Source organism: Telmatherina bonti (genome assembly GCF_933228915.1).
Source record: "Telmatherina bonti genome assembly, chromosome: 1".
Taxonomy (NCBI): Eukaryota; Metazoa; Chordata; class Actinopteri; order Atheriniformes; family Telmatherinidae; genus Telmatherina; species Telmatherina bonti.
The window spans coordinates 13,507,099-13,534,120 of record NC_136619.1 but is presented as its reverse complement, the minus strand read 5'-3'; the positions used below and the strand labels follow the sequence as shown (position 1 = coordinate 13,534,120).

At 43.3% G+C, this 27,022-nt stretch overlaps 1 protein-coding gene across 1 annotated transcript in view; it reads right to left on the bottom strand.

The window, feature by feature from the left end:
- Positions 1 to 391: 391 nt before the first annotated feature.
- cskl (c-src tyrosine kinase-like) overlaps positions 392 to 27,022 on the bottom strand; it is a 53,108-nt gene continuing 26,477 nt past the window's right edge. Inside the window, exons 2-13 of the mRNA XM_079242623.1 lie at positions 26,541 to 26,624; positions 23,498 to 23,611; positions 22,173 to 22,285; positions 18,173 to 18,392; positions 5,241 to 5,334; positions 4,717 to 4,782; positions 4,543 to 4,642; positions 4,346 to 4,436; positions 2,936 to 3,009; positions 2,191 to 2,386; positions 1,701 to 1,787; positions 392 to 1,447 (exon numbers count right to left, since the gene is read on the bottom strand). Coding sequence (XP_079098749.1) covers positions 1,265 to 1,447; positions 1,701 to 1,787; positions 2,191 to 2,386; positions 2,936 to 3,009; positions 4,346 to 4,436; positions 4,543 to 4,642; positions 4,717 to 4,782; positions 5,241 to 5,334; positions 18,173 to 18,392; positions 22,173 to 22,285; positions 23,498 to 23,611; positions 26,541 to 26,555 — 1,353 coding nt within the window. The 5' untranslated portion in view covers positions 26,556 to 26,624 and the 3' untranslated portion in view covers positions 392 to 1,264. The remainder of the gene's footprint in view (positions 1,448 to 1,700; positions 1,788 to 2,190; positions 2,387 to 2,935; positions 3,010 to 4,345; positions 4,437 to 4,542; positions 4,643 to 4,716; positions 4,783 to 5,240; positions 5,335 to 18,172; positions 18,393 to 22,172; positions 22,286 to 23,497; positions 23,612 to 26,540; positions 26,625 to 27,022) is intronic.

Genomic DNA, 27,022 nt, shown 5'->3' with positions numbered 1-27,022 from the left:
ATTAACATTGAAAGCACTGACAGTTGAACCCAAGGCCTCTCACACACAGCATGCACCACCCTGACCCCGCAGTTCAGAGACACCCAACATCTTGAAGGCCAAGAAACTCCTGGCTTCTCAAAGTCCTCTTCTTCTGCTCCGTTCTGTCCCAGTCAGCTTTTTCCTTGTTTCGGTTTTTTTTTTTCCTTTTTTTGTAATCCTTTAAATATATTTTGATATAAAAACAAGCTCACATATGATGAATCAACCATGTTTGTGAACTGCCTCTCCCCCCCATTTTCTCCTATTATAATCCCCCACCACCACCATACCGCCCCCACCCCCACGCCGCTCTTTTGGGCTGTGAACATTAAAACCTGATCACATATACCCTCCCTTCCTGTTCATGTGCTCTTCGTGGACACTTGGAATGGGGAAAAAGAACAAAAACAAACAAAAAATCTGGTGTGGAGATGATGGAGGTGGGGGAGACAGTTGTCATAACAGTAAAAAAAAAAAAGAAAAAAAAAAAAAAAGAAAATTAACTCCCTGAAAAGAAAAAAAAAAAAAGCAATAAAAAAATACCTTTTTAAGAAAAAAGAAGTAATAAAAATGAAACCTCAGCAGTCCGATTAAACGAGGAGTTGGAGGGAAGTCTGGCGCTCTGTAGACTAGAGGCACTTTGGCACAGAGCGAAGGCCCCACACCTGACAACACGGCCGAGGAAGGGGGGGCGGTGGGGAGGAGTGAAGGAAGGATGGAATGACGGTGCTGAAAGGCATGCAGAGCCACAGTGTGATGTGGGGATCCAGGAATGATTAAAAAAAAAGAGGGGTGGGGTGAAGAAATAAGAGCACCTGACAAACGTGGAGGAAAAGGCCAGCCCCCCTCCAGTTAATGCCATGTTTCAGGAGGAGGAGGAGGAGGAGGAGGAGGAGGAGGAGGGGCAGACAGAAGAAAGAGGGATCATCAAGGTGGAGGAAGAAGAGCAGCTTGCACCAAGTGATGGTGAGAAAGGGAGGAGAGGGAGGGAGGGAGGAGCAGTGGCCCGTCCAGAGTAGAGGAAGTTCTACATCACAAACAGAAAAACAGTCCTAGTGTGGAGGACGGCTGGTGGACGTCTGGGGAGGGGGGGGGGGGGGCACATTATGGCAGTCCCACAAGTCAACAGTCTGGCCAAGGAGGAAGGTGCGCTGCTCCCTCTTCTCCTCCTTCTAGTATCCATCTGTGCTGAGGCTGCGTAATGCCCCTCTCCTCCTCCTCCCCTCACATCTGCACCTCCTCTTCACAGGTAGAGCTCCTTGGCTCTGATATGCTGCAGCTTCTCCCTCAGCATGCGGAAGGAGGGCCGCATCACGGGGTCCAGGGTCCAGCACTGCTTCATCAGGTCGTACACCACGGGCGGGCAGCCGTCTGGGGCGTCCATCTTGTACCCCTTCTCTACCCGCGGCACCACATCTTTCAGAGGCTGGGAGACACACGGAGCGACATTTAGAGCCGTTTTCCTCAACAAATCATGGGACAAGTCAAAGGTTACTCTTCACAACAATAAATAACCAAACATGGAAATAAAAATAAGGTGAAAAAATTAATAATTATTCATTTCATCACCTGCTCCAGCAGGAATAGGTACAAACCAGTAGAGCTCTGAGGGAACTAGACATTTCATCACAGACACTGAAGCCTGCCATCTGCTGGTGCGAGCCAGAAAAACTACTCACAATTCTAGGGTAAGGCACGCGGCCAAAGGAGTAAATCTCCCAAAGTAAGATGCCGTAACTCCACACGTCCGACTTGGTGGAAAACCGCTGTTGAGACAAAAAGGAAACATGTCAAACAGCGAGTTAGTATCAAGCTCATCCGACCAAACCGAGTCTGGTTCTGATCCCATTTTCAGCAGCTGAAATGAGCAGAAGCAGCTGACACAGATACCAGCCGTTCCACAGTGTGACGGTGCAGCTGCTGCCTGAAGCCGAAAAAAAAAAAAAAAAATTAACTTCAGAAAGTTGCATCTCATGTGGAAAGCCGGTGGAAATTCAAATTCAGCGTGCAGCGGGAGTGTGGGGCTGCAAATGTTAAAAGCAAATGTAGGGCAGCAAGTTTTTCTTTCAGAACCTTGTACATGTCAGGATTAGAAGCAACATGAAGATGAGACTCCAAACTGCAATTCTCAGGAAGATGAAGGGAAATAAGAAGTCGGGCTCCTCTCACCTTCTCTCTTAGTGCTTCAGGGGAGGTCCACTTGACGGGCAGCTTGGCGGTGTCCTGTATGGAGGAGGCCTCTTTGGTGAGGCCGAAGTCGCTGACCTTGGCGATGTTGTCGTCAGACACCAACACGTTACGAGCTGCCAGATCTCTGTGGACAAAGTTGTTGGCCTCCAGGTACTCCATGGCTTCACACACATCCCTGACGGGAGAAATGAGATGATGAAGGAGGAGAGGATGAGTAAGCTCACAACTGAGCTGCTTTATGTGTTAACGACATATTATCAGCTGTTAACAGAGAAAACTGACAGTGCTGGTGCCAGAAAAGGTCGCTCAGAGGGGACAAAAAAAGCAACAAATTAACAGCCTCGTCTGTTTCTTTTACTTGTTTTATGTCATGCAGGAAAAAAAAAAAATCACTATTCGCTTGCACTTCTCTAAAACTTAAAGCGTCAAGTGTTGCACAGTTCTCCCAGAAAATGAAACGCGAACTGAATATTCATGCTCATACTAGTCAAATTAATTCATCACGTGTTTGACAGCAGCAGGAGTGTAATTACTGTATCAGCAGAAACACATCCCAACATTACAACTATTTACTTGCAGATAAAGAAGCTATTTATGAAAGAAACAACCCGAACAATGTTTGTTTCCAGCCGAGCAGCTGGATTTGAACTCCTGACAGGTAAAGCAGGAGTTCCTGATTGTTCCGCTTTAACGTCAACTTGAGAAGCGAGACGTCAGGACTCACAGCGAGAACTTGAGTAAGCAGTCCCCACCGAGAACGGTACGTCCTCTGGAGCGCAGGTAGTCCACTAGGCTGCCCTGGAAACACAAACAGATGACTACGTGGGATTTTTTTCAACATTTTTAATGCTTACATGCTTCCAACTTAAAACACGATGAGTTCGCACGTCCCTCCACAACTGTTCACGCAAACCGAGCCAATCCTTGTAAAGTCTGCATGTGCTTGTAATTTTGTCTCATTGTCACAACTTTGACTATCCTCAAGTTTTGTTTCTGGTTATTAATGTATCGCATGTGCTGACTGCAAATGCAGCAGGCATGACACTTCCCCCAGTATTCAGGAAGGGATCTACTGGTTCTACTGGTTGACCTGAGGTCAACCAGCAGTCTAATAAATCCTCCGAGCCTAACGCTACTTTCAATTCAATTCAACTTTATTTATATAGCGTCAAATCATGGCAATGCCATCCCAAGACGCTTTACAGACAGGAAAAAAAAAACATAATGAAAGCCAATTCATAATAACCTATATAAGGAAACCAACAGATTGAGTTGGATAAACTTTCCCAGTGTTGATCATGAAAGTGGAGGGAAACAAAGTTGTACGGGTGCAACGCTGTGGTGGAAGAAAAGCAACAGATGTTAACTGACAAACATTTACTGAAACATCTCCAGAGAAAATCTGAAATGTGACAAAAGATGAGACAAATCACAGCAATGAGATCCAGATCGGTTCTGTGTCCTTATAGAAAGATATAATTGTTGCCATCTGTTTGAACACTAAATTCAAGAGCATCCTGCTAGACATGGAAAAACTCTTCTAGAGTGTTTATATCAGTAAGGAATGATGGAATTTAATGAATTATATCTGAAATAAAATTAAGTGGAAAAAAAATACTGAAAACCCCGGCAGCTTTCCACAGAAGTGGCTGCAAAATCACAAAATCCTGGATGCATGACAGAAAGAAATGGTGCAGCTTTAATGCGCTTTAAAGTCAAGTGTCTGTAATGCGGACAATCTTTAACTGAGGAAAAAACGTGAGCACATACTGACGTAAACTAAACCGCATGTCCGGAACATGCTAGTTATACACATTACTCTGAAGCAAGCTTTTATGTGTCCTGTGAGGGACTGGCGACCTTTCCAGGGTGTAAGGCTCCAGCTACACCGACACCCTTGATAAGATTAAGCAGTTCGGATGATGACTGATTGAATTAGGCATTTATGTTGAGATTTTCTATGTTAAACTTATAAACTGAAATAAATCGGCTAGAAGAACTGTCCACATAAAAAATACAAGGATGGAAAGATCCTGTTTAAATGGATGGATTGATAACGGAGTTTGCATCATGTGACAACGATAAAAAATGAATGATTAATGAGATCGCTGGCAGAGGGATGCGTGGGACTGACCTTTGCCATGTACTCTGTGACAATGTAGAGACTGCCCCTCTCCTCGACAATTACGCCTAGCAACTGGACCAGGTTGTTGTGCCTCAGTTGCCTGTGCGAACACACAGAGAAGTCAGTATGCAGAAAATATTCTGGACTCTCCTCGGCTCCTTCAAACTCAAAACGGCTCCAGAACACAGACAACAGGATGATCTTACGTCATGACGGACGCCTCGGCGATGAAAGCCTGCGCTGTCGCATCATTTTTGATGCACTTGACGGCCACCTTGGTCCCTCTGTAGTCTCCCACCATCACATCTGAAGCAGGCAAAGTTTTAGGTTATGAAACATCTTCCAAGGAAGTCGGATTACAGTACGAACCAGTTTCTTACCTCCAAACTCCCCTTTGCCGATAGTCTGGAGGAGTTTCAGCTCCTTTCTGTTCAAGGCCCAACCACCTTCCAAGAGGAGACGCAGGTGTGTTTAGAAAGGTGTGACAAATCCGAACCGCTGGCGACTTATTCAGAAAGCTGACTCAAATATTCACTTTAATGACATTTCACTTTGTGTCAAAGTAGGAGTTCCACTTTTAGAGCGAGGAATGTTTCATTTCTCATTTTGCAGTCAGGTCAGAGGGGAACATGAAGAGTGATAAAAACCGACCAGGAGGAAGAGGAAGAGGAAGATCCGGACTGACCTTGAGTGCTGGTGAAGCCCAGCAGTTGTTTCTACACATAAACGGATTAATCATCCGCTGCTGACTAACACTATTAGCCCGGTGATGATAGCACAACCTTAAAGGAGAAGTAGGCTTTGTTTACACACTGTGTGTGTGTGTGTGTGTGTGTCAGTGCACAAATGCCCCTGTGTTGCAGAGTCCCTGTAGAGCAGCGTAATGAGCTCAGTGTGCCCTTACTCCTGGAGAACTCGTCCTGCGCCGCCACCGTCCCCTCCATCAGCTTGGGTTTAATCAGCCTGGTACAAAGGCCATCGGCGTCTTTGGTGTAGTGCTGCAGAGAGGGTTTGGAAGAATTAAACACTTTATTACAACAACAAATATTCCTGGTTCACTTTAGCATCAAAAGTTTCAGTCTTTTAACATGTGAAAGTGGAGTTTCTACACTAACACACCATCCTGTGTTAGCTGAGTGATCAGGGGCTGATATTCACAAATGAATCCAGTCTGGCGAATCTCTGTTTGAAATGCAAAACAAAAGCACGGCTGTGGTTTCCAGCAACACTGCAGAAGAACATGAAGGTGTCGAAGAAAAGATTGTAGTAATATTTGATGTGAGGAGGCTCCTTTCAAAGAGTTTTAGCCATTATCAACATGCATCAGTGTTGGAGGCGGAGGTTTGTCTTGAGGGATAGTAAAATCCATGCCTCATTTCCATATAAAAAGATGGAATAGATGTGGGGGGGTGGGCGGGGGGGAACAACGAGGAGAAGCGCAGCTTTTTACCCTGAGGAGGATCGGCACAAGTTTTTCTACTGAAGTTTATGAGCTGCTTCACTCTTCTAAGGAGGGGAGTGTCTGGTGGACACGCTGTGTTTGTAACATTAATGTAATGCAAACATGGAAAAAACACACATCTACTGTGACTGTAGCTCTTTTCTTTTTTTTTTTTTTTTTTTATTAATATGTGAAGATACGCTAGAAGAATCAACAACTTTGAATTAACCTGAACAGATTGTACAAACTAAATATGTTCATCATCAGAAAGTGACCTAAACCATCTGCAGCACAGACAGTGTTCACATCACACAGGAGCATCTGAAAGTGGAGTGAGTCCCCTGTTGGGAGGTGTAAAGCTGTGGGAACCAGCAACAAAAGAGTGTGTGGGTGGGGAAAAAAAAAAAAAAAAGAGGTCAGTGCATCCGACTAACTAAAGAAATCAAGCATCTGCTCATTGGGAAATCAGACTACGTGTTATTATTGCAAATCCAGGTTAAGAAATAAATTTAGCTTCTCTTCCTTCAAAGAAGGAACTTTGCAGGCTTTATGACAAATCAATGTTCCTCTGGAAAAGAGGAAGCTCCCTCACTACACACCACTTTACATTGGCACACACTGCATGTTACCACTGCAACCACCAGGGGGCAGCATTGTGCAGGAAGCATGTGCTCTCGCTGAATAATTCAGCAGTCAGATGAACAGAATGTGGAGCTACACATTAAACAGCCAGCTCATACACACAAATGCATGCATCCAGATCACATTCTGATAAGTCTAAAGCATTTGTCAGTGCATATGTGGTGACGGTCTTTTTAATGAAGGACATTACGGTGATACTGCTTGTATAAGAAGTGGCAATCATTTCTTTTTAGTTAAACACATGCAAATGTATTTTGCTACACAAGTAAGTAAAGATAGTCCGATATGTAATAAACACAAAGGGCTGCAATCAACATAGAAAAAAATATAAAATGAGTGCTAAACAGACAACCTTCCATTGTGCAGTTACATCACATGTAGCCATCCTCAGTTTTATCACAGGCAGAACATCAGAGTGGGTGTGACGGCTGCCAGAAAGCAAGCCTGCAACTGTCAGTAACAGTATGAGTATGCATGATGAGTATATGCCATGTGTGCATGCATATGTGGCACACCTAAAATAGGGTGACCACATTTGTGATTTTTATTTGTAAACTGTGTGATTTATTTTGACTGAAGTATTTTTTTTATGTGAAAATGGGGGGGGGGGGGTGGAACGCTTCTTTTCTCTCGTTGCGCTGGGAGCGATAAAAGGGACGGACGCTTCCGGTGCTATTCAGACGTGATCTGAGAGAGAGAGCACAAGATGCGCCGTGGTCTTACTTCCCTCTTTCACCTGCTTAAATACAGGTCAGTAAAACATGTAGCAACCATCTGTAATTTTGATACGGAACCTGGAGTTATTCTGGTGGATTCTAATGTATTTAATGTGGTTTAACATCGTTTTGTCATACGTAAAACCAACTTTTGAGTAAGTTCTCACGAGTGGCCGCCATTTTGTGCCGCCCGCGCCATAGTTACACGAGTGAGACAGCCGTTTGGTGGATTTTAACGACTCCAGTTTACATAAAATAATTGTTACAGCCTGTGTTTAGGCATCTTGAATGGAAAATAGCCATATGTTTATGCTATTATACCAAGGTTATTCTGAAAGTTTTGAAGGAATATTGAACTTGTAATGTTTTGGGAAAAATGTTTAATTGATTGACATAAATGTGCAACATTGTTCATTTCAGTGGTCTGTATATTTACAGCGAAGAGATGTTTTATTTTGCTTGATGCTGAGCGAAATTACACATTTTATTTTGTGGTGCTAATCCAGTGAAAGACTGTTATATAAAATTGTTACTTTATGTACCAGAATTATTTTGTGAATACATGACAATGCAGATGTGTGTATCTTAAGAACTGTCCATGGAGAATAGTGTGAAACAGTGAATCTGTCTAAAGGGATTTTAGGAACAGAGCTAGTGATATCTTTGAGTTGAGTTCAAACAAGCTGAAATGAAAATGCTGATGTTTGTGAAACATGTTTAATAAAGCACAAGATGCGCCGTGGTCTTACTTCCCTCTTTCACCTGCTTAAATACAGGAAACATCTCTGTTACTGTGGTCTTCAGCCCTGAGACCCGTAACAGATTTTGGGGGCTCGTCCGGGATCAGCGCCACCTACTGGTTTGGAGCTGATCCACTGATGACAACTGGGACCGAGATTGATGCTGGTCGAGAGTGGTGAGCGGAGGTGGAACCATCTGCGAGCTGAGTGACGTCATCGTGAGGAGCAATAGAAGTTGTTGCCATGTCTGAAGATGGGAGGAAATCCCTGGTGTGGGACATCAGGAAAAGCCTGCTCACCTTGTCAGCGAAAGAACTCTTCACGATTGCCAAAGATGTGGGTCCAGCTGCAGGACAGGATCAACCTGAACTTCATGAAGGAGATCAGGAGGGTTGTTTCGACTACATCAGCTCGTTCATGTACAGTAAGCATTTAATGGAGTCAGAGGACAATGGTATGGTAAATTACTAATCTTAAAGGACAATATTGATGCGGTTGTCAAGAATAGAGATGTCACCCCTGTGTCTGATGACAGAGCTAATTTAGAACCACGTATTGTTGAAAACCCCAACCGAACAACGCACGCATCAAACGACACAGGTGATGCCGTTATTAGTCCACCTGGGACTGCCCAAGTAACCAATACGCATGACACAGCATTACTGTCTCAGAGGGTGGGCGCAGTTGACTTTTTCCCTAGTCAGCCTAGTGACATTAGTACAGCTAGCCCCATGAGTCCAGTAAAAGCCATACCTGATGTCACAAACATTGAGTTGCAGGAAATGCTCAGGAGCTACAAGGAGCTTAGCAGGAAGCTGAGGATACAATCAGACCAACCTCGCCAACATGACGGGGAACTACCTCACCACCCAACGTCCCACGAGGGAATAATCTCCCTAAGAGATCTCCCTTATCTCCAGAGGAGAGAGTTTAAAGTACAAGGGGGTCAAGTTGGAGACCATTCATCAGACATAAGCTACAATAATATCTGCAAACAGATTGAGGAAGGAATCAGAGAAGGGTTCCATGACACAGAAATAGTCCGAGGTGTGCTCAGAATCATCAAACCAGGGACTTTCAAAGATATGCTGATCAATAAAGATGATCTTGCAGTGACAGAACTGAAAGGATTCCTTCAGGCCCACCTGAGAGAGAAAAACAGCACAGAGTTATTTCAGGAGCTAATGTGTGCCAGACAGGATGACAATGAGACACCACAACAGTTTCTCTATCGGGTAATAGGTTTGAAGCAGCGTGTCTTGTTCACATCCAAGCTACCGGACACTGGTATACAATATAGTTCAGCTACTGTCCAAGATGTTTTTCAGCACACAGTCTACCAAGGACTGGGAAATAAATATAGTGACATACGACGAGAGCTAAAACCTCTTTTGTCGAGTGGTACAGTGAGTGATGAAGCGATACTGCGTCATGTGATGAGAATCACTAATGAGGAGAATGAAAGACAAAAGAGAATAGGACCCTCACGTCGCCAGGCTCCCCCAAGTGCACATAGTGCCCAGCTCCAGCCTTTGGTAGCTCAAAAACACAGTGATGAGCAAGAGAGTACAGGGGTCAAGGCGAAACCTGACCAAATCAAACAGCTCACAGAGAAAGTGGAAGAGCTCACTAAGTTAGTGGAGTCAATGAAGCAACAATGTCAGCCAAGACCTGTGGGCTCTGTGTCCCATCACACTCAGAGCAGAATAAGGTTCAAGACGGACAAACTATTTGGATGCACTAACTGTTGAGCAGAAACGCTCAGATTGCAGGCATTGTTTCTGGTGTGGAGAAGAAGGCCACCGAGCTGTAGGCTGCTCAAAGAGACAGGGGAATCAGGGAAACGCGGACTGGTCACTGCAGCGGGGCGCCCAGTGATCAGAGCAGGAAATAAGCCCCATAATCAGTACACAAATAAAGCAGGTGGTAGGGCTAGGTCAGGGAACGAGCAAACAGGCAATGCTTCTCCCACTGCCCAAGAGTCAGCCAGTATCAGTCAAGGGGAGACCTTACCTCTGTCTAGCGTCGATTCATTATGCACAAAACGTGGATCTGTTGCCAGGCTAATAGGAAAAAAGGCCCTGATCCAGTGCAACTTAAGTGGCTTGGCAGTTACCGCATTAATGGATACAGGTGCACAAGTCAGCATGATTAGTCGCGTCTGGAAAGAAAAATACTTACCAGATCTTAACATACAACCATTGTCAGAGATCGTTGAGGAAATGGATGACCTGAAAGTGCATGCAGTCACTGGGGATCCCATTCCATTTGATGGCTGGGTACCCCTAAAAATAAATCTGCCAGGTAATGAAGACCCCAGCCTCTCTATCCGTGTCCCAGTCCTGGTCAGCAGTCTGCCCATGGACAGGACACTGATTGAGTTTAATGTGTTGGAGCAACTCATAGAGGGACAACCAAAGCAGCTGATCCCGACCCTGACCACACTGCTCCATAATGCCATCTCAGTCTCTCCCGATACAGCAGAAGCACTTGTAAGCTTTGTTCAGACGGCGGAACAAAGTCCACTCATAGGACGCCTCAGAACAGGTGGGAGGGACACAGTTATACCTGCTGGAAAGATTGCCTGGTTGAGGTGTCAGGTCTCTCCGGCCATGAAACTCCCTGACCGACTGATGGTGTTTGAGGCAGATGAGTGCAGCCAGCCGTTAGAGCAGCTAGATATAGGAACGGCATTAGTTGAGGTGCAGAACCAAGCTAAGCCTTACATTAAGATTGCTGTTGGCAACAACAGCAAGCAGGACGTTACACTACCAAAGAGGACTGCCTTAGGCACATTGCAGCACATTGAACGGATTGTGGATACTGACTGCCCAGATGACTTCACATCCGTTTCAGCAGTCAGTGAAACTACTTCTCAACCTGATGAGCCTGAGGAGTTGAGCCAGTCTCTCTGGCATCCTCCAGTGAACCTGGAGCATTTGACGATAGATCAGCAGGAAGTCGTTAGGAGAATGCTGTTTGAGGAGTCCAGAGCATTTGCGAGAGGTGGAAATGATATCGGGTGTAATCCTAGTCTGCAAATGGTCATCAATTTGAGAGATGATATCCCAGTGCAGAGAGCGTACACCTCCATTCCAAAGCCGCTATTTAGGGAGGTCAAAGAATACATCCAAGATCTTCTTGTGAAGGGCTGGATTGTTAAATCAAAATCCTCCTATGCTTCCCCAATCGTATGTGTGCGGAAGAAGGACGGCACATTGCGCCTCTGCATAGATTATCGTCTGTTAAATCAAAAAACTGTGCCAGACAGACACCCACTGCCCCGAATAAGGGACTTGCTTGACACCATGGGAGGAAACACCTGGTTCAGCATTCTTGACCAGGGAAAAGCCTACCACCAGGGGTTTGTGGCTGAGGGGCCACGCCATCTGACCGCCTTCATCACCCCCTGGGGGCTTTGAGTGGACAAGAATTTCCTTTGGCCTCTCAAATGCCCCTGCAGCATTCCAGAGGAGCATGGAGGAGATGCTGAGTTCCCTGAGGGATGACTGCTGCATACCGTATCTGGACGACATCCTCTGCTACTCCCAGTCATTTGTGGCTCATGTAGAGGTGGTCCGAAAGGTCCTTCAAGCTTTGCAACGCTATGGCGTGAAACTTAGGCCTGAAAACTGTGAAATGTTTAAAGGAGAAGTTCGTTATGTAGGACGTCTAGTTAGTGCTGAGGGGGTCCGGATTGATCCCAAGGATCAAGAGGCTGTACAGGCTCTTAAAACCAAAACCCCACAGACCATTGGTGACCTAAGAAGAGTCCTCGGCTTTCTCAGCTACTATCGGTCATACATAGAGGGGTTCTCTAAAAGAGCTCAGCCACTGTATGAGCTATTGCAGGGGAAGTCCTCAGCGCTTCCGATCCATGGCCGTTATGGTAAAAGTAAGGGGCCCCAGTTACCGTCTCGGGTGCCTATCGAGTGGACCTCTCGGCATCAAAGTGTTCTTGATGATCTGGTCAACATGTTGACTCATCCTCCAGTCTTAGCTTACCCAGATTTTGACTCCCCGTTTATCTTGCATACAGACGCGTCTGAGCGTGGTCTTGGGGCCGTCTTATACCAGCAGCAGGGTGAGAAGTTGCGAGTCATTGGTTATGGGTCGCGTACTTTGACGCCTGCTGAACGAAGTTACCACCTGCATAGTGGTAAGTTAGAATTCCTGGCTCTCAAGTGGGCAGTGTGTGAGAAGTTCAGGGACTACCTCTTTTATGCTCCACACTTCACGGTATATACAGACAACAACCCGCTCACATACGTTATGAGCACAGCTAAGCTTAATGCAGTGGGGTACCGCTGGGTAGGGGAACTCTCTTGACTTCCATTTCATTATCAAATATAGGCCGGGAAAAGCTAACGTTGATGCAGACACATTGTCTCGTTTACCTGTAGACATGAACCATTACATGGCGTCATGCACAGAGGAGCTGTCTCAAGAGGTTGTGGACGCAGCCTGGGAGGGATCTCGAGCAGCCCACAAAAAGGAAGTGGCCTGGGTTGCAGTCCTAATTGCCTCCTCTCATGATGCAGCCCTACAACCCAACATCCCCTTCCCACAGATAAAACAGGATGTTTTCATCCAGGAACAAAGACAGGACCCAGTGGTTGGAGATGTCATAAGACTCAAAGAGACTAACAGTAAACTCACTAATGAGACTCGGAGGTCAGTAAGAGGACCTGCTTGCAAACTTCTCCGGGAGTGGGATCAACTCCATCTTCAGAATGGGATACTGTACCGGCAGACACCTACAAGGAAACAGTTAGTCCTGCCTAAGAAATATCATGATGCTGTCCTGAAATATCTCCATGATGAGATGAGACATGTCGGTGTTGAAAGAGTGCTCCATCTGGCGAGAGAAAGATTCTATTGGCCTCATATGAAAGACGACATTGAGGACTATGTGACCAAGAAATGCAACTGTATAAAACAGAAAAAGCCCACAACTCATGTAAGAGCACCAATGAGCAGCCTGAAGTCTAGTTCACCTCTTGAATTAGTCTGTATTGATTTTTTACACCTTGAGAAGAGCAAAGGGGGTTATGAGTATATTTTGGTGGTAGTCGATCACTTCACCAGGTTTGCTCAGGCTTACCCGACAAAAAACAAGGCAGGGCGGACAGCAGCTGAGCGAATTTATAATGACTTTGTACCTCGTTTCGGATTCCCCCACAAACTCCATCACGACCAAGGGAGGGAATTTGAAAATGAGCTCTTCCGAGTCCTTGGTCAGCTGTCTGGAGTAGGGCACTCCCGCACCACTCCGTACCACCCGCAAAGCAACCCTGCTGAACGGTTCAACCGCACACTGCTGCAGATGCTGCGCACACTGACTGACAGAGAAAAAGAGGCATGGAAAGAACATCTTCCCCAGGTTGTACATGCCTATAACTGCACTCGCCACGAGTCCACTGGGTATTCGCCTCATTTTCTGCTATATGGGCGACACCCCCGTCTTCCGGTGGATTTTCTGTTTGGGTTAGTGGAAAGTTCTGACACTGAAACACACAGAGGGTTTGTAGAGAAGTGGCAGAAAAGGATGACAGAAGCTTATCGTATTGCTAATCATAACAGCTTATCATCTAGTGCTAAGGGAAAGTCATATTATGACCAGAAAATGAGGGGAGTGGTTTTAAGACCAGGAGATAGTGTTGGTGAGGAACTTGGGAGAGCGTGGTGGGCCAGGCAAACTGCGTTCGTACTGGGAAAGTAGGATTTATGTGGTCAAGGAACAAGTATCAGATAACCCAGTGTATGTCATCTATCCAGAGCACGGGGAAGGAGGCAGAACAAGAACTTTGCACAGAAACTTGCTCCTACTGGTCAATGACCTGCCAGTGGAATTTCCACCACAGCCATGCGAATCAGCAGTTGGGCACACAGGAAAAACAAAGAAATGTTCGGACGAGGACAAATGACAGGAAGGACCAGCCTGAGGCTGCTGGGACATCAGACTCTGACAGTGAATCAGAAGGAGGATACTGTTTGAGACTACCAACTAGCTGGGTTGAACAGAGAATGGGCGCTCATACTCAGAGACTAGTCAGTAACCAGAGGGAGAAAACATCTGCACAAGAGACACTGGCTTCCTCTGAAAGAACATTCACTCAGCCAGAAAGTGGGCATGTTGTAAGGCCAGACCAGTTGTCACCTGAAACACATGTTGGAGGGACTCAACACAGAGCTAAAAGCTGTCTCGGAACACCTAAGACATGCAGAGAAAGGCAGATGTGGATGGAGACCAAAGCACTAACTGAGCCGCAGGAAGGCGGGACGGACAATGGGGGAACAGAACTGGATCCACAACTAGAGATGCAGCAGGACACTCCTCATCTGGTCAAACCAGGTTACAATGATGCACTAATAACCCAGAATACACCTGTTCAGGAGGAACCAGGGCTGCCTCAATATGGATGCCCTGAGGAGCAGAGACTAGACTTTCAACTTGATCCTCCAGCGCCATTGCGACGGTCCACTAGACAGAGACAACCAGGCCGGATGCTGACTTATTCCTCTCTTGGCCACCCAACTTATAAGCCGTTTCCCTCGGTCAGTGCTGTGGACACTTGTTTTGTTCCTGATGGCAATCTTTGGCATCCACATGCATGCTTGCCACTCTTTCAAAACTTACAACTTATCCCATACCAGCACTTACCTTTATCCTACCCCACATTAAGTTGTTAAGGCACAAGACAACACATGGAAAGACTAAGTGGTTAGGTTAGATGTTGCAAGTACTTAAAAAAGTGATAAGATATTAAGTTTAGTATATGGTGCTGATTTATTTTAAGTGCCGGGAGTCACTTTTGTGTTGGGGAGTGTGTGGCACACCTAAAATAGGGTGACCACATTTGTGATTTTTATTTGTAAACTGTGTGATTTATTTTGACTGAAGTATTTTTTTTATGTGAAAATGGGGGGGGGGGCGGCGTTTCTTTTCTCTCGTTGCGCTGGGAGCGATAAAAGGGACGGACGCTTCCGGTGCTATTCAGACGTGATCTGAGAGAGAGAGCACAAGATGCGCCGTGGTCTTACTTCCCTCTTTCACCTGCTTAAATACAGGTCAGTAAAACATGTAGCAACCATCTGTAATTTTGATACGGAACCTGGAGTTATTCTGGTGGATTCTAATGTATTTAATGTGGTTTAACATCGTTTTGTCATACGTAAAACCAACTTTTGAGTAAGTTCTCACGAGTGGCCGCCATTTTGTGCCGCCCGCGCCATAGTTACACGAGTGAGACAGCCGTTTGGTGGATTTTAACGACTCCAGTTTACATAAAATAATTGTTACAGCCAGTGTTTAGGCATCTTGAATGGAAAATAGCCATATGTTTATGCTATTATACCAAGGTTATTCTGAAAGTTATGAAGGAATGTTGAACTTGTAATGCTTTGGGAAAAATGTTTAATTGATTGACATAAATGTGCAACATTGTTCATTTCAGTGGTCTGTATATTTACAGCGAAGAGATGTTTTATTTTGCTTGATGCTGAGAGAAATTACACATTTTATTTTGTGGTGCTAATCCAGTGAAAGACTGTTATATAAAATTGTTACTTTATGTACCAGGATTATTTTGTGAATACATAACAATGCAGATGTGTGTATCTTAAGAACTGTCCATGGAGAATAGTGTGAAACAGTGAATCTGTCTAAAGGGATTTTAGGAACAGAGCTAGTGATATCTTTGAGTTGAGTTCAAACAAGCTGAAATGAAAATGCTGATGTTTGTGAAACATGTTTAATAAATTCAGACGTGATCTGAGAGAGAGAGCACAAGATGCGCCGTGGTCTTACTTCCCTCCTTCACCTGCTTAAATACAGGAAACATCTCTGTTACTGTGGTCTTCAGCCCTGAGACCCGTAACACATACATCTCTGTGAAACCTGCTGTGACCAACGTCGTCATCAGGGGAACAGTGAGCAAGACAGAAAAACACACAAGAATGTGAGGAATCCTGTCGTAAGCTATTTACAGAGGAATGCAGACAGGCTACAGGATAGAGATAGAGGGAAAAGAGCGAGAGAGCAAGAGAGAGAGAAAATGAGGCAGCAGAAGAAAGACGTAGATGGATAACAAAGAGGAGGACAGAAAGCAATATGCCAGGTATCCACGAGGGAACACAAACAGAAGGAGGGAGAGAGGTGGAGAGAGGAAGTGGAGCCACAACCAGGGCTGGAGGGTGTGAATGGGAGAGGGCTGGAGAGATAGAGATTGTGCGTGGCTGATAACAAGAATGCACCAGGGATGTAGATGGTCTCACTGCCAGCTGGCACATTCCTCATGTCCACTTCCAACGCCCCATAGGGCAGAAAGATGAGGCCCAATTAAAAGTGTGATAGCCGCCAATCCAGCTCCAGTCTTTATCAGAGAGGATAAACGGCCTCTCCTTCTCTCTCTCTCTCTCTCTCCACCATGTCCCCTGTCTTTCTCTCTCTGGCCTTCCTCTGAACCTCCTTTCAGATAACTGTCAGGGACTGGGAGGATCAGACAGCTCTTTTTAACGTCTGCTTGAGTCTGGCTTCCTTTGTCTTTTAAAGGAAAGTCCATGTGGATACTCTGAGTGTGTGTGTGTCCTTGTGTATATACAGTTACGCAACCATGGCGCTACATAATTAATCATACTAAGAATATGGTGTAACTTCATTTTATCCATTAAAGCAGCATTTAGACTATTTGCGTTAGGAAATTAGAGATGGAAAAAAATAAACTTATCTTAAAACTTCTTTGCTGCCTCAGACATCCTATTATTTCCACACAAACTCAGAAGATTATTGTACTAAATAAGTTCAGTCTGCAACAAGATGGTGAAAAAACATCTAAACCTAAATCACAAACTACTTAATGATCTTTTCTACCATGTAGAAGGCCATAATCCCAATGCAAAGACCTCTGAGAGGAAACGGCTGCTCAGATTGTCAGGAACTAAGATTATTTGACCTTTAAGCCCCATTTCCATCAACAGGTTCAGGTTGGTGTGCAAATCTTTGTGTTTTTACTGACAAATAATGGGACAGTTGTCAAAATATCTGACCCAAACCATCTACATCTTTTGAAACCCTTCTGTGGGTGTCCCAACCTTACCAATGTGATCCAACAGGGTGGAGCTTGACACACTGCGATCTGTTGACTTCGCCGCGCGACTCAGCAAAAGGATCACAGTGGAAACATCCCCGTGTGTAAATAAATGGAGGATGTTTTTTTTTATTTAAAACCACATGCCGGGAAGAGAGAGCACAACACACTGCGAAATGTTCATCATTCTCTTCCTTAGTTTCTGTGTCGCATTCATTATTATTCAAGGGAGACACAGCGTCGTTTTGATGTCACACTGTTACGTAGCCGATGTCTCCATCGCTCACCGGCAGATATGCTGTCTATCAGGTAAAGGTTTGGTTGGCTGTGGAAACGGAGCAGAAATGACTGAGCCAAACTACACCAAATCATCCCCAACCAACCTGGACTCGCTGGTGGAAACGGGGCTTTAATGTCGTAACTAAGTTGTTCAAAGGGGCTGATTTGTCTACGACTCGTGTCACACTGTTCAGAAAAAGTTACGTTTATTCAACTTCCAGGTGAAACTTACAGAAAATGTTAAACCATCACGCTATGCTGATATTATATCATGAATGCGCGGCATTTCAGTACCATCATGCTTTATTGAAACAAAAGCCAACAACAGTTGTGGGTTTCCCAAAACATAAACATCTTGGACGGCTAAATGAGAACAGTAGGAAGAGGAGGACCGTTTAAATACAAGCTATCATTGAACTAGAAAGTTTAGTGGTTGATTCACAGCTTATTTAGGGTATTTTCATTATTTAGGAGGGGGAGAGCAGAGTTGACACTCCTCTGATCTGGCAATGGAAGTTTTAATAGAGGTGCTACAGACCCTCCTCATGGTCACAGAACTCGCCGCTCTGATGCACGATGTGTGTAAGCAGACGGCGATGAAGCGCCTCTGTTTGACACGTGTGCAACACCAAAGAGGAAGAGCGGCAAGTTCGCATATGAAGGCGGCTCGTGACTTTCAGGAGGAAGCAATTACAAGAACACAAAAACTGAATCATATTCATGGACACAGTCTCAAAGGTCAAAGGTTTCGTTTAATACCACACGGCAAGTTTGCAAGACTTGTTTAACTCGACGCCCACCTCGACAGGTCTAAGAGTGACCAGCTCTTCTCAACATGCCGCCACTCTGCACGGTGCCATGTGCACTAAAAGGCATCGAGCGTGGATGTAAGATGAAAAGAAATGAGTGTGCTTTTTGTCGCCCCTCACCTCCACCAACTGCATGAGATTCTCAAAGTACTCCTCTTCATCGATGGTGAGTTTGCCGTTGTGGTAGATGATGCGATAGTGCTCCACCTTGCCGTCGCAGCTGACGCACAGGGTGTAATCACCAGGGTAGTTGGTGCTCTCCCGGACCAGGAACAGACCTGTCTCCGGGGGGTAGAGGAGCCGCTCTGCCTGCTCACGAGTTATCTTCCCATGAAACCAGCTGGAAAAGGGGGGTGGACAGGGGAGCAGAGAAAAGAAGGACAAGCAGGGGACACAGGCAGCTGTGAGTGGCCACATATTGATGCTAATGCAACAGTGATAAGATTCTTCTGGCTTTTTTTTTTTTTAAAACAAGGAAAACACTTGAAAGAGGAGCCAATAGGCTAAAATCCCTCACATCTTCAGATAGGATGACATAAATGGTCATTTTATACACTCGTTTATCATTTCAACCACAGAGAGATTCACAATTTTCCCTGAAATGAGAAGTGAAAAACAAGAGAAAGTTGATAATGGGAAGCCAGCAGCAGCACTTCCAGTACGCTCAGCTTCAGCAGTGCAGAGGTGGGGGCTTGCCTCAGGGAGAATGTACCTGGACCCAAACAACAGGAAACATGGTGCACGTATACACACACACACACACACACACACATGCAAGAAGTCTGGGGGCAGAGTCGGAAACTGACATGCAGGCACGGCAAAAACAGGAAAATGCTCAAACTGCTCAGACAAGGCAGGGAGTAGGACAAGCTGGGTAACCAATTCCCAGCTGAGGTCAGGGAGACGAAGACATGGCTTCACTTTTCACCACATGCCACAAGTTTTATAAAGAAGCAGAAACACTGGTCAGGAGGAATTAGTGCTTCTGACTTAGAGGCATAAAGAAGCTAATAAATGGATTACACCGCTTCAGTCTAAACTTTTTGATGTGTTGTAGTTGCAGCAAATAAACCCAACTATAAAGTGTGTGTGTGAATATATATATATATATGTATATATATGTGTGTGTGTGTGTGTGTGTGTGTGCAGTTGTGTTCATATGTATTCATACACTTTCATTAAAGAAAAGGCTGAATTTACAACAATCACTCAAATAACTGGAGACTTTAAAAAGGAAAAATAACTAAAAATTTGCAAAAATATAATTTTGTAATATGAGACACTAGGGGTGTGACGATATGCTTTTGTCCCAATTCGATTATGATTTTTTTGGGTACCGATTATATTTAAATTGCGATTCTTACAATTTTGCGGATTTTTGTTGATTAAAAACAAAACAAAATGTATAACCTTTTTTCTCATCATTTTTCTTAATTTCAATGAGGAAAAAACAACGCAGTCGCCAGACCATCATTCTGTTGCTATAATGCCCAAGAAAACAAGTATAAAGATCAATTAAAAACAATAAAAATGACAAAAATTAGATAGTGCATTCATTTATTCATTTGAAGAAAAAAAAAGATTTTTTTAACAAAAAAAAAAGATTTAAATTTTTTTTCATTTAATTTTTAATTTAATTTTTTTGTTAAAAAATTGATGTGAAAATTGTGAAGAAAAAAATCCAGATTTCCGATTTTTCGATTCGATTTCCCCACCCCTATAAGACACTGTTTTTTTCATTTAACTTTATTGAGTTGAAGAAAGAAAAATCAAACAAACAAATTGGTCCTGGACAAATCGGAGCACTTTTCTGTTGAACAGTGGGACAAAATACCTGTCAACAGGTGCAGAAGTCTGACTGAGAGGAACAGAAAACACCCGACTGGAGCGGAAACATTAAAGGATTGTTCAACAAAATATTAGTTTATGAGTGATGTAATATGTAATAAATTATCTTATTTGTTTGCTTTTTAAAAAAATATTTCTGTTGAACCAGAATTAGAAAATAATGTCATGATTTTCATAAAATTTTTATTTATTATTACTTTAGTCAATTTCAGCTTATTTTCCAGGCAGCGGTTTTTTTCCTTCTTTGATGAAAGGGTATGAATAAAAATGAGCACAACTGTATATAGACACTGCTTCAACTTAATAAGCTTAATTAACAGAACCCTGCCATGTAGTCTTTAGACTTGTGCCAGTCTTTGTGTGACTGGTCAAATTAGCCACCAGCAGCAGCTACACTTTGGTTCTTCCCAAAGGCGTTAGCTGGTCAATGGGTGGTAATTAACTGCGCTAATTGATTTATCATGTTTTCCCCTGGCTGCCTCTTTCAAACCCTCCTCCTCCAGCGTACTCGGCCTCCTGAGACAGCAGAGACCCTCATGGCAAAGCAGCTTAATGCAGGTTGACTTGATTAGATCAGGCCAGGCAGCTTCTCCGATGGACAGCAGGTCTTTAACTCCAACTAATCTGAGAGAAGGAGCCAAGTTGAGTCAATGGCCACGGAGACAATGAGCAACACACACACACACACACACACACACACACACACACACACACACACACACACACACACACACACACACACACGCTGCTTTGTCTGCAGAAATCGGCTGCAGTTTTCAGAAATGACTTCATATTGAAAGAGGAGAGATTGAGAAGACTGTGTTCAACAACTTTTTCAGTGCAAAACTGAAGCGTGGAAGTGAAGCAGGACTGAATGCTGTCTTTCTTCAGGATGACGGGGGGTCTGCCACAAGGGGGCAGCAGACAGCGTGGATGGCAGTGAGGACGCACAGGATGCTGCTGTTGCTGTCGAGTGTCAACCAGCTTGGGGACAGAAGACCACAGCTGAACCCTTATGTAACCCAGACTAAAGGGAGAAGTCTTCTCTGAGACATCTGTTAGTGATTCATGACTAAATCAAAATGTCCCTGTGGGTTACAGCCGCTGACTCCAGGGGAACTACTTATCATGGTTTTAGCACTGAAGAAAAACTTAATAATGCAGAAATCTCAAAGGTGGCAACAAGAAGATCAGATCAGAGGAAGGAAAAACGTTGGAAGCATTTTCCATCCTTACAAAGAAAACAAAAGGCAACAATTTACCTGCAGCTCTTGTTTCTCTTGGCAAAAAAACCAAAAAAATAATGACGTTAACACTCTAGAAAGAGGACTGAAACGGTTTGCAAGACCAAAGCAACGATTACATGATCAATAAATGTGACAATGACCATCTGGAGCTGAAGCTTTATTAAAATGAAAGGAGTAATAACTCAGCTGTAGCGCTATGTTTATAAAGCAATCATAGCTCAACAAGACGAGTGTAAAGTTACCATCAGGCCTTTGCAGAGAGCACACACACACACACACACACACACACACACACACACACACACACACACACACACACACACACACACACACACACACACACACACACACACACACACACACACACACACACACACACACACAGCATGCCAGAGCCGGGTGACACAGTGACACAGTTTAAAACGGTGTGGACAGACAGCATGAGTGGTGGCAAAAGGAGAGGTTAAAAGCTTTCAGTAGCAGCTGATGAAGAGAAAGAGGGTCAAATACCCGTTTAAATACTTCCTTCCAGCAGGATGTTGCAGTCAAACCACAACTTACACGAGCTTCAGCATCTCAGTATGTAAAGGCCTCAAACTGGTGAATGAGTTTCCTCCATGTAGCTGTGGGGCAATGTTTGAACTCGTACACTAGAGAAGAATGTGCATCTCTCACTTTTCTTTTTTAGTTTTCGTCACATCATTAGTTAGGTTTTGATGCTGCTGCTTGGCTTCCCTGTCTCATTTAATTTGCATACAGCTCTTCTGAGGTTGTCCTCTTTTTCCAGCTGCTACTGTTTCACAGAGCCTGAAATGTCACTCAGAGTCTGCAAGCCACGCAGATAAAACAAACACAATAAAGTTAGTTTAAGGCTGTAAGAGATGGAATTTCCTTTGTTTTAGGTCTACATTGTGTTTTCCCCTCACTGCATGGTTGTAAATACAAGTTCACAAGCTTAAGCACGAATGTAAAAGACATTTCTGCAGCATTGTGACATTTTCCAAAAGACACGCTCTGATACTTACGGCATTAGACTGAGTTTCCCTCCTGACTTGACTCCTTCCCTTTTCTGGACATAGTTAGCTGGAATGGTGCCTTCTCTGCCCACCGTGTTCTTTGCTCTGTACCAGTTTGGATCCTGAAAAAGTCCAAATGGGCCATGAGTTCTAGCATCGGAAATAATCAGGGCATTTTGTAGGTGAGAGCCATCCTATCCCTCGGGTCTCTCCAAATACACAGATTTAAAGTAGAGATGAAGCAGAAAAGCCACAAATGTAGAGTGTACTACAAGTAGAAGAGGAAGGAAGCCATAATCCAACCAACACCGCTGCTTCAATCGAATATTTGAGGGCTGATTTACTGGAGATATGCAGAGTTGTGTGCATATTAAACATCCGCAGACCAAAAAAGAGCCTCTGGGGACAAGGAATCCCACCAGCTGAGGCTGAAAGTTGTTTCACTTCATCATATTGTTTTAGGTAGGTCAAAAATGTATTTTTAGTTTGGCACCAAAATAAAAATATAGGAAAATCAGAGTCATGTGTCATGGATGTCATCATCCACAAACAACTGTAGCTCTTCAGTTACACCGTATGTGTATGAAAATCTTTCAATATACAAAAAAAGAAAGAAAAACAACTACATTCAACCATCTGAGGGACTAGATCTACATTACTAACTAGAGACGTCACATTTAGTTGATATCATAATTAATGGGAATATTAAACGGCATGATTAGTTGATCCTAAAGATCTCAGAAAGTTGTCGCTTTACATAGTTTATGTCCGAACCACACAGGAAGATCAACATGAAAAGTTACACGACATCCACGTGTTAAAGCTTTTCAACAAGTTGCAGAAGAGGCTGAGTGGGTAAATAAGAAAAAAATAGGTCCAATAAAAATCCAAAGGTCAAGTCGAGCTTGGATTTCTTTGGATACAGACAACAAATGACCAAAAAAGAAAAAGTTGCAGTGAAAGGAAGAAATACACGAATACCTCTACCTGTTGCATAACCACCAGCTTTGTATGACAAAGAAAAGGCAAGAAAAGCTTAAATTTCCAACATAAATGCAATCCAAAGATCTTTATGTTGTAGAAAGAAGATAAAGAGAAATGTGCAAAAATCCTGATAAAGCACATAAAATTGTATAAAATAAATCAAAGCAGACAGCGGGCTAGATAAGTTACATGATTTCATGCATGAGAAAAATGTTCTAACCTGGATAGAAAAGTTTCTGTGATTATTTGTGACACTTATTGTGGTAACTGCTGAGCAAGTTCATTTGGTCGGTAAATTTAACTTGACAGCAGACCCGGACCTGCATGCTGGCAGACATATGTTCTCTTACCCTGGTGGCTCCAATGATGGTCAGTACGTCTCCTTTACAGAAGGGCAGGTCTTGTTCGTTTGCAGTCTGGAAATTATACTTGGCTACACACTCTGTGCCAGTCGACCATGGCGCCTGCAACACAAGTCACAGAGGAACGAGCTCAGTTGGCACGAGGAGCAGAGAAGAGCCGGCCTGAACAAGCAGCAACAAAGTCAAAGCTCAGAGTAATGAGTTGCTGAAGAGGGACATGGAAATAGAAACAGAATAGATCTCAGTTAAATCATCATTTAACATCATCAACAGGACATCTGACAGCACGGCAGCTCTTGTTCTGAACACATCTCCACATGTTGTGACAAAAATAAGTTTAATCTGAAACAGTTAGATAAAATAACCTCAAATATCAGCTCATCAATGCAATTTGATCAAATCATCTGGTTTGATAGATGGCTTTACAGTCATTAAATCTGCAGGCCTCTTATTATTGTCTGATCTGACAGGAGAGCTGAGCGTATTCAGTCAGCGCCGTTATATCGGCTCGGTAATGTGATCGAAATCATGCCTGAATAACACGAATCTGATAATCTGACAAAGCCGGAGTACAAAGCAGCAGGTGTGAGTGAGTCAGCAGCTTTATTCAAGGTAGTCTCAGTCAATTGTGATCATGAGTATTAGAGCAGTGCTGATGGCACCCTGGTGATAACAGGAAAAAAAAAAACACACTTCTCCTTTGTCGTCCAGTTCTGAGTGGTCAGATGAAGCCAGTAATTGTTAAAACGAAAACTTTTTTTTTTTTTTTTTCTTTTTTTTTTCTAAGAGGGAATTTCCTTCATATTCTGCTGTAAACTTTTTATACACAGTCGGGGGAATCAGGGCTGTTTAATGTCACATAGCACTTCAGTTTTTTTTAATAACAGCATCCTCAACACTGATCAGCAGGTAGAGCATCAGGACCAGCTGACTGAAACTGTAAAGGACCTGTCAACAGATCTTATGACATTGTGGGTTTATTATACTACTGGAGGAATACATAGCATCTAATGCTGTGTCAGAAAATATGCTGTTTCATGTCAGAAACATCCAGACTATGCTTTCAGACTTTTATATCTGACTTGCTTTTTCACATCCCACATAATAGCAATGCTGAATTTCTTTAAAAAAAAAAAAAAAATGTGACTTCATCGGCCGCAGAAAAAGTCTGAAATAGCACCTGAAACGCCACAGTGTTAATTTATATCTCATTTTTTTAAAAAAAAGAAAAAAAAAGGAACAATTCAAAGCCTTAATCACTTGAATGTCAGGTTTGCCAGCACAGCGCTGTAGATAAGCTGTAATGTAAAGATTTGTCTGACTCACTTCACTTGTCTGGTTTCATAGGGGCACTTTTGCAACACAGGAAGCTTTTCTGATTAATTTGTAGGATTGAAAGCAGTTCTTCTTGTTTATGTCCAACTCTTAGGAACTACAGCTGCTCAATTCCAAGCTTCCCCCATTAGGAAATAGGAACTTTTTACCACATAAAAAAAAGACAATTTGTAAAGCTGTTCACTAATATTTACCCCTGATATATATATATATATATATATATATATATATATATATATATATATATATATATATATATATATATATATATATATATATATATATATATATATATATATATATATATATATATATATATATATGGATGTGGAAAAGGAAAAGCTAATTGACCTTTGTGTGACAAAATGCTAACATTACAAGGAGAATTCTGCACGAACAGCGAAGAATTCCTCATTAAATGAGCCGTAGACTTGAAAATGGGATACAGGTAGCAAGAAAGAGCCAAGAATATAGAGAGAAAGAGAAAAAAAAATCCAACTGAAGCTTTGGCAGTTCATCAATGGCAAAATGAAGTAAATACACACAGTATTGTCTTACAGTTAAAATATTTTTTGGTGGATCAAAAGAGACTTATTTAATTTTGTCATCAGCACTATAAAATCTAACAGCTGATGTTGGGAAAAATCCACTGCCAAGAGAGCGTAAGTCATGTTCCCAGAACTTGCAGTTTTTCACAGCATATCCTCTGTTAGGTTTATAAGAGATTCCATAAAAGGGCATAAGAGACATCATCCTATCAGCGGCACAGATGAGCAATCCAATCAGCAGTGTCATGGTGGCTGCTGAGGAACTAACTACCAGAGGAGAAAAAGCCAAGAGAAATGCTGCGGTTTTACAGCGTCACTGGGAGATGTCGTACAAAGAATGATTAAAAGAAGCTAATCATCAAATAAACTGGCAGGTTTCGACTTGTTTGCAATATTTTTCATCGGCAGGTATTGATCATTTCAAAGTGGGACTCCATCGCTTGTAAGAACCGCAGCTGCTGCACTTGGAGGCTGTCCTCAGACGAGCAACAGGTTTCCACCGGAGCAGTAACCATGGAGATGCTGGGTGCACTCTGATGGTCTCCTCTCACCTCTTTTCTGAGTCTGTTTGACTCAGATGGACGTATGGGTAATTTCTACCATCTGCAACCTGCTTCCTGACCATTTTTTTTTTTTATTTTGAGTTATTTTACTTTGAGCAGGTGTGCATTTCTCTGCGACATTAGCTGTGATGATAACGCTTGAGGATTTGCGACACATCCACACGACAGAAAAACAGTCCGATTCTTCTTTCTGGTTTCCTCTGATTGTCTTACATTGTTGACTGAACAACATGTGATGGGAGCTGTTTAGCCACATAGTCATTTTTAGTATAAACAAGGAAGGGATTACGAGCTTGTGCATGTATGCCTAGTTTCATCTTTCGTGAGGATTTTGGAGAAAGAAAAAGTGTGCAGGATCAGGTGTGTACGTACTCATAACATGCCCAATGTTTCTATTGTACATATTTTTCATGTTTTATGACTACGGACTGTTTCGGTGTGAAAGCTGCACAATCTTTCAGACATGAAAATTGCTCAACCTCTCAATTCAGCCAGCAGGTAAACAAACTTCCTCAAGGTGTCATGAACATTAGAATGATGCAGACATGATATGCTGTTACTGGCATGGATAAATTTGGCACTTACGTGGATCCCAGACATGATGAGGGGATTTGGGCAGCAGGTGTCCTCAGGCAGGCAGTGGTCACTGTTCAGCTAGTACCATCAGAGCTGAAACACATATAACAAAACCATTAGGTGCACAATCGACACACAATCAATGCAACTGATTTTCACTTTGCATAAAGCACGGGCGATAACAATCATTATTTTAAAAAGTCATTAAATCTGTAAAAGCCTTTTCTATGCTGGTTCCATCAGTGTCATGTGTCACATAGTGTGGGGGTGTGGGGGGTTGTTGAGGGTTGAAATTGATCCAATGCTGATGTGTTCATGAGTCAGCAAGGGAAGAAGTTATAAAAAATAAATTAATTAAAAAAAAAAAAAAAAAAGGTGAAACTGGACCGCATCAGTGTCTTTACTTATAACAAATTGGCATTGTGGAAGTTGCCACTCTTATAAACAATGCAATCAGTCAGATTTGCGACTCGATGTGTATGACACACACT